Source organism: Parasteatoda tepidariorum, chromosome 6, assembly GCF_982258835.1.
Source record: "Parasteatoda tepidariorum strain Cologne lab strain chromosome 6, Ptep-v5.0, whole genome shotgun sequence".
In the NCBI taxonomy this organism is placed as follows: domain Eukaryota; kingdom Metazoa; phylum Arthropoda; class Arachnida; order Araneae; family Theridiidae; genus Parasteatoda; species Parasteatoda tepidariorum.
Genome location: NC_141760.1, coordinates 24,975,825 through 24,983,391, shown reverse-complemented (window position 1 = coordinate 24,983,391; position 7,567 = coordinate 24,975,825). Strand labels below are relative to the sequence as shown.

Here is a 7,567-nt window from a genome sequence, read left to right as displayed (position 1 = left end):
TGAATAAGTTTAAATCTAATCCATAAAGATGGTTTTTCCGAATCATCTATCGAATTATTTCAAAGTTTTTATATATCCCTAAAATGTTGCAAATAAAGTTTGTGTTTAACTCATTTTGTTCTTCGGTAGATTAATAGAAAATTTCTAAAAACTTATAACTAGCAAAAATCACTTACATAATAATAATAATAATAATACGCTTTCCAAGAAAAAGCAAGTTTATTATAAATCAAAAATTATACAATAAACAACTCTGATTTCAAAATCATTCACATTTAAAATATATGGGCTCGAAGGAAAACAAATATTCATGAGATGATTATAATCTACCTTGTTGCTGATATTCAGAAGCAAGTGCACTTCAGATACATCAGATTGCCATGCATTTTCTCATTTAGATTTTTCCCTATTTATACTCCTAATAAAATAAAATAAATTTATATGAATAAGATAAAATAAATAGCAAAATAAAATGATGAAAAGTGCTACACAAATTTAAATTTAAAGTAAAATAATAATAGCGCCAAAGCAGCTACATGATGTGTAATTTAAAATTATCGGAAATAAAATTTTAAAAAAGGAGAAAATAAAAGTAAACACCTTCACAAGTACTGCTAGTTTTCAAAAGTAAAATCTACCATTATTGAGACGATTCTATTTCGAGAATGGGTTGATTGGCTGATACGCTGTGATGTATATTTTCTGCAATGTCAAGCGTGTACAGCAAAATAAAGAACTTACGATCTTTTTTTTTTCTGATATATCCAGTGACCTACAAATACGTGTGAATGATCGGGACGAAATTCTCGATTGAACTACGATGGCCTCTGGAGTGACCTAGGTACGAATCCCAGGGGTGACTGGTTCATACAAACTCTGCACCAGACTCACACTGACCACAATATTAAAGTTAAATATCCTCAATGGTAAACAGATCTTGGATTAGAATACACTTGCCATCGAGTTAATCGTGGTAGGTTATCTAATTTTCCTTTCAATACAACGCAAATGCGGGTTAGTTCAATCAAAAAGCTAGTTTGATCCAATGTGCGATCCAGAGCCGTATCGCACATCGAATTAGTTAAAATATAATTCTTTCTCCTCTACTTCTTTTATTTAACTAAGATTTATTATCTGTTTATGTATTTTATTGTAACCGTGATATTTATTTTGTTTTGTGTATCTGGCAATTTTGATGCATAATTAGTTTGTTTATGTTCCACGTGACTTTGTGCCTATCTCTGTGTTAAGTCTATGTGTAAATATATAAAGTGAGAAAATTTAAAACTTTGTAAAAGAATCTTTGTTTAAGAATATAGAATGTGTCACTTAAGAGGATTGATACTTGACGGGTTAGGCTTACTTGAAATAGAATGGAAGTGAAAGTTGCGAACGCAAACAAATGTCAGGTCTCAATAACCAATCAGGATCGAGATACCCACACTACGTCACTTGCAGTTATCCCATTCTAACATCAAAAATTTTAAAAACTAACATTAAACTGAATACCTTTGTTAATTTAACTTGGAAATATTTGTTATGTTAAGTCAAGCTCAAGCTCATGGAACAAAACTTTACAATATTAATTCTTACTTAAGTTTTTTTTTAAATTAACATCAAAATTAATAATTATGTTAGTTAAACTCAGAAACAATTTTGATACGTAGAATAAAGCCAGTTGGACAAAGCAATTCTAATATTTTTTAAAATTCTTTTAACATCAATCTGAATAACTATGTTAAGTAAACTGGGAAATATTTTATATGTTTCATGAACATAAAACATATAAAATATTTACGAAGCAAAACTTAAAAACATGAGTTCTTTAAAAACATGATGAACTACTACATACAAAATCATTTGCTTACAAAATTTTAAAAACAAAAAATTAACAACTTACGCATTAGATATGGTGAGGGATCCCCATGGATATGATGGTGATAACGGTGTTTGCATCTACATTTACATTTACATTTTTTGCATTTCTAAGCAAGAAAATAAAAAATACTATTAATGTTTTTATAAAAAAGCTCACAAGAAATATACCTGAAGTGCTACTTGCAAATCAAGCTGATTTTTTATACAGTTAGTTTTTTTTTTTTTTTTTTTTGGTGTTCGATAAATAATACAATTAGTAAAATCACATTTTAGATACTTATACAAAATTTATTTCAAACAATTTTCTGTTAGATTTCGAATTTAAGTAATACATTACTCATGCACAAGAGCACTTCTGAGATGCAGAATTAAGGGATATATGCGTATTGTGATCTGTTGCGCCAACTACAACCGCTAAAGCTCCTAAGGGAATTAAAACTTTTAGTTTTTTTTTAAGTAAATAAAACATGTGGAAATTTGCACAGGTATGGTTACGAGTTATTTTTTTTTTTTTAGTTAATCCTATTCTGTGATATTTTTTTTTCTTCTTCTTTAATAGTTTTTTGTGAGCTATTCCCCAGAAGTTACCAAGACTTGGCGATTATTCTGCCACAGAACGTAATACGGAAGTCTTCCCAATAATTATGCAGGAACTTTCGTGTTCATTACTCAAAAAAAAGAATTTTTGATATACATTTGTTATTTCATCCATTAAATTTAGTCTTTTAAAATGCAATTATTAAAATTTCTGATAAAGGAAAAAAGTTTTCTATTAAAGTAACCTTATTAACCGACAATTCTCTTCGTCTTTTAAATGAAGTAAAACTGAAGAAATATTCAAGGGAAAAATAGAGTTTTTGATTATTCAGAACTTAAAAACTGCTTCTAAATAGACAAAATAAATAAATATTCAATTTCAAAACTTAAAAACTATCTATGGATAAAAAATTAAGCCTGATTGGCCTACGAATATTTTCTATGTAAATTAAATTATTCAATTAACATGTACATCCCAATAAATATTTATTTAAATAAAAAAAATGTAGAGGTTTTTGCCCTCTATGGTGACTACAAGCTATACTCGCAGTTTTACAATTTTTTATTGTTACTTACAGCTTTTTATCTGTTAAAATAGTCTTTTTCTTGGTTATTTCTTAATTATTTTGCTCTTACAATGATCTAAAATTCACTCTACCCCTAATACCAAGATCACGTGATAAATTTTAAAAAGTATTTTATTACTTACATATGGTTGTTACTTACAGATTTACAGTTTTTATAGTTACTTACATTTTCTTATGTTCTTAAGTACGTCTTTTTCTCTGTTATTTCTTAATTATTTCACACTTACAATAATCTAAAATTCTCTCTATTCCTAATACCGAGATTGCACGATAAATATAAAGCAGTATTCTATTCTTACACATGATCGTTACTTGCAGATTCGCAATTTTTATAGCTACTTACAATTTTTTATGTACTTAACTAAGTCTTTTTTTCTGTTATTTCGTAATTTTTATCATCAATGATTTACATTTGCAATGATCTAAAAGTCGCTCTACCCTCTAATATCGAAATCGTATGATAAATATAAAACAGTATTTTATTCCTTACACATGATCGTTTACTTACAGTTTTACAGGTTTTCATCGTTACTTGCTCTTTTTTATGAACTTAACCAACTCTTTTTCTCTGTTATTTATTAAATGTTGGCATTATGGCATAAGCAAATCTTACTACAGCAATCTAATAATCACTCTATCCCTAATACCGAAATCTCATGATAAATATAAACCAGTGTTTTATTACTTACTCATGATCGTTACTTACTGTTTTTCTGGGACATTTCTTGCATTTCTTACATTCTTTGACCGGACAGGGAGAACATTTTTTAGGATAATTTGAATGAGAAGGTTTCCAAATTGGAAAAAGGAACCTTTTTCCTCTCCTTCGATCTCCTTCATTTTCAAATGCAACAGTGTGATGTTCAGGATTCATAAAAGGAATTATGTTTTCACTTCTTGGCTGGCAATTATCACATGATTGAGAAGATGGCACAGGGCATGAACTGCATGGTGTACAAGTTGGACACGAAGAACATTGTTTCTCTTCTCCAAGTAAAGAGCTTTCGGCTAAAAATTATACATTTTATACTTTTTAAAAGCAAGAACTCAGAACTTTTTTAAAATCATAGAAATTTCTTTTTCACATAAATAGACAGTGTTCACTCTGATAACTTTTTCCGATGTGTATAAACTGAAGCACAAGAAGTAATAACAAGCATGCGACTTGAATAGATAAAATTCGGGAGATATCTTGCAATTTGAGACTCTAGAACTACTTAAATAGCTTTTAATTATCATATATTACATTCACTTTTAATATATCATTTATTTTTTTAAAACGCTTTGAGCAACTAATTTAACAATTTAAATTTAAAACATTGTTTTTATCAGAAAAACGAAATTTCTGAAATACTGTTTAAACTGTAGCAGGTAAAAGAATGCATACACTAGAAAAATCTGTTTATCACTTAATGTTTTGTTTTTATGAAATCGATCTTTACCTAGTCGTTGGAATAAATTACTCTTTATACCATAAATTATCTAAAACCAGGCATATAAAGTTAAGTTTAAAACATGTAACTGACTTATGGAACAAACCAGTGGCTCTTAAATTTTTTTTACCGCAAGCGTTTTCTTTTGAAAACTATTCCACGATTCTAAAACTTAAAATATAAAAAAATAATTTTCAAAATTCATAGAACTTTTTAAAAAAAAATTAAATCGCAAAAACTAAATCATAAATCAATTTTTCGAGCAATTATTTTCAATTTCTGTTTGTGCAGATGCAATTATTTTAACATATTATTATTCCGTAACAAGTTAAATCCCCAAACGTCAGATATAAATCCATTTTCATGCAATAAATTTCCTAATAAAGCATTTTTGAAAAATACTCGTAAATCCTTCAAATTTAACTTCCGTAAATTTTTTTTAACTCAGCCAGATAAAAATGAAATATACATGGAGAAAATTCTGTAAAATATGGTAATGACATTTTTGATTAAGAAAGCAATTCTTGCAATAAACCTAAAATATACGGTATTTAAAACATTCATTTCATAGTTTTTCCGTTCATATGGTAACAGTATACGCAAACTAGTTTTCAAAATTATAATTCTCCTTACAGCACATTTAGCAAAAATTAGAAAACTTGAAAACAAATTTAACCAAATAAATAGTTTTCATACCATGCTCTAAGGTTATCGCTTAATTATCAAATTTTACAATATTTGCATTTTATCAAATATTATAAAACCATATTTGATGCTAATTTTGTCAAAATCATTACCAAAGTTCTCTTAGAGCTCCCATTTAGTGTTCCCAAAAAGCCACAAACACGGTGAATGTTACCATATCCTGGTAGTTTTAACCATACTTTTTTTCTCACAGTATAAATAGCGTAACGTAATCATTTGCTATGATATAAAATAGAGAAAATAAAACTTTTTTTTTCATGTCTTTCAGATTTGTCAACTGCAACTTGTATTAGTGTTCTCTAACTGAAACCATCTCTTTTTTTCATAAATTTTCAATAAGTTTTATTGTTTACTTCGCTTTTCAAATAAAATAAAGTAAGTAGCATTTTTTTATTTCGTTTTTGTGCATTGCTTATCAGTAAAAGTATTTAAATGCTATCCGAAAGCAGTGTTTCTTTTATAAGTTATTACGAATCGCTGTTTTTTTTATTTATAATAAGCTTTATAAATTTAAAAAGTATACTTAGAATACATTTAATAAGTTTAAAAAGTATACTTTTAGACCTACTAAATCTGATTGGACGAAAAAAATCAACTAATACTTTTAACGAACTTTTTAAACTAAAACAAGTACAACAGTTTTTAACAGTTTGTACAATCGATGTCCTTTTTTAACTTCCACGTAAACATTTTGCTTTTTAGAGTGCAATTTTTCCGAACAAATTTAAACTTTTAAAATTTCAGTTATGTTTGGAAATGAATTAAAAAGTTAGTCCATTCACAGTATTACTCTTATTTTTAAAATGTCAGTTATGTTTGGAATTGAATCAAAAAGTTAGTCCATTCACAGTATTATTTTAATTTTTAAAATATTAGTTATGTTTAGAAATGAATTAAAAAGTTATTCCATTCGCAGTATTACAAACTGAACGTAACTTAACATGCTTAGCTAACATGATAAGTTGAGTTATATGATACTTAACATGCTTGGTTTTAATAAAAGTTTCTAAATTTGATGATTTCTAAATTAGATTCTTATTGTAGTTTACCATGTAATGTTGTTTTCAGAAATTTAAGTAAATACTTAAAAACAAAATTAAATGTACTAAAAATTATAATTATGTCAAAAAAATATTAAAGAATGTAAAAATAAGTTAGTATAGTAGTAATTTCTTAATAATAAATCAATAAATCCTAAACTTTAGATAATTTGTAATTTTTCTTTCAGTTTTTTTTTTAAAAAATCTCTAGATTAAACCTTTATAAACGCGCCCATATTTCAAATCTTAGGGATTTTTTTTCAATTAAGTATCATTTTGAAAGTCATGCTTACATACATGTTGCTTACAAACGTAGCATATTTGTTGTGGAGAAGCATTAACAACAATTTTAAAATAAAAAAACATGAAAGAGAAAAAATATAAAACATGTAATATGCCGCTAATCTCCATTTTAAATTAATGTAACTAGTTACTTATTAAAGAAAAAGTATTAGACACACTGAGGAAAAAAAGTATGGTCAAAACTATTAGAATATGATTAAATTTACCTTGTTTTTAGCTCAATGGGAAAATCACAAAGCCTTGTAATTTTTACCGAAGTGCGTTGGTAATGATTTTGGTAAAATGGACAATGAAGTTTCATAATATGTGTTAAATTTTGGTAATTTTATCATGATACATGACATAAAAATCATTTATACGGTTACATTTACTTTTAAGTTTTGTGTTTTTTTATTAAATAACTTTGGAATTCATTTTGGAATTTAATATTAAGAACAATAATTTTGGAAACCCGAATTTCTGGTAAACTCTTACTATATGAATAAATCTTAGTACCGCCTATTTAAGTTTCAATACCAGAATTCTGATTCTTTTACCAAATGTGTCTTTACATTACGGTACAATAATTTTCTCAGATTTTTTTTTCTCCGATTTATGTTATGTTTAAAGCCTCAAAATCTAACTAGTTTTCAATTCAACACAATTGTGTTGAAATTTCTAACATAGATCAAATCCATATTTAACTGCATTACCTTTATCTATGAATTCCAGAGAAGAAACGCAGAAAATGAGGACCAAAACACAGATTATTGCGGACATCTATGCTAGTGAAATCTCCCCAATTTTTGTTTCAATACAAGAAAGTATTAAAAGAACAAAGTTCAAAAAAGTACACCTTATTAAATAAAAAAAAACAAAATAAATAAAATTATTCCTAATTTTAAATGTATTTGGGAGATTTCTAAGAAAACCATTCTGAATCTCAAAAACCCTATTGTTTGCGATGCCATAAATAATATAAAGTGTATTTAATAAATTCTTAGAATACTCAATTGTAGTATTGTTAAAATTATGATTAAGTCAAGGTATTTAGAAGAATATTTTGATTCGGATTATTTAAGACACTTTTCAATTTAAAACATCT

The 7,567-nt window shown here is 26.9% G+C and overlaps 1 protein-coding gene across 1 annotated transcript; it reads right to left on the bottom strand.

The window, feature by feature from the left end:
- Window positions 1-203: 203 nt before the first annotated feature.
- Window positions 204-7,311, bottom strand: LOC107449826 (uncharacterized). Its single transcript, XM_021148772.4, has 4 exons — window positions 7,176-7,311; window positions 3,709-4,010; window positions 1,901-1,985; window positions 204-418 (listed from the first exon to the last, which is right to left on the bottom strand). Exons 1-4 carry the CDS (start codon window positions 7,240-7,242, stop codon window positions 411-413), a joined length of 462 nt encoding a protein of 153 aa, XP_021004431.3. The 5' UTR covers window positions 7,243-7,311; the 3' UTR covers window positions 204-410.
- Window positions 7,312-7,567: the final 256 nt, after the last annotated feature.

Coding starts and splice junctions, on each gene's coding strand:
- LOC107449826 (XM_021148772.4), bottom strand. CDS start 7,242: ATGTCCGCAATAATCTGTGTTTTGGTCCTCATTTTCTGCGTTTCTTCT. Junction 4,011..7,175: donor TCTGGAATTCATAGATAAAG/GTAATGCAGTTA, acceptor TATAATTTTTAG/CCGAAAGCTCTTTACTTGGA. Junction 1,986..3,708: donor AGAAATGTCCCAGAAAAACA/GTAAGTAACGAT, acceptor TTTCTTGCTTAG/AAATGCAAAAAATGTAAATG.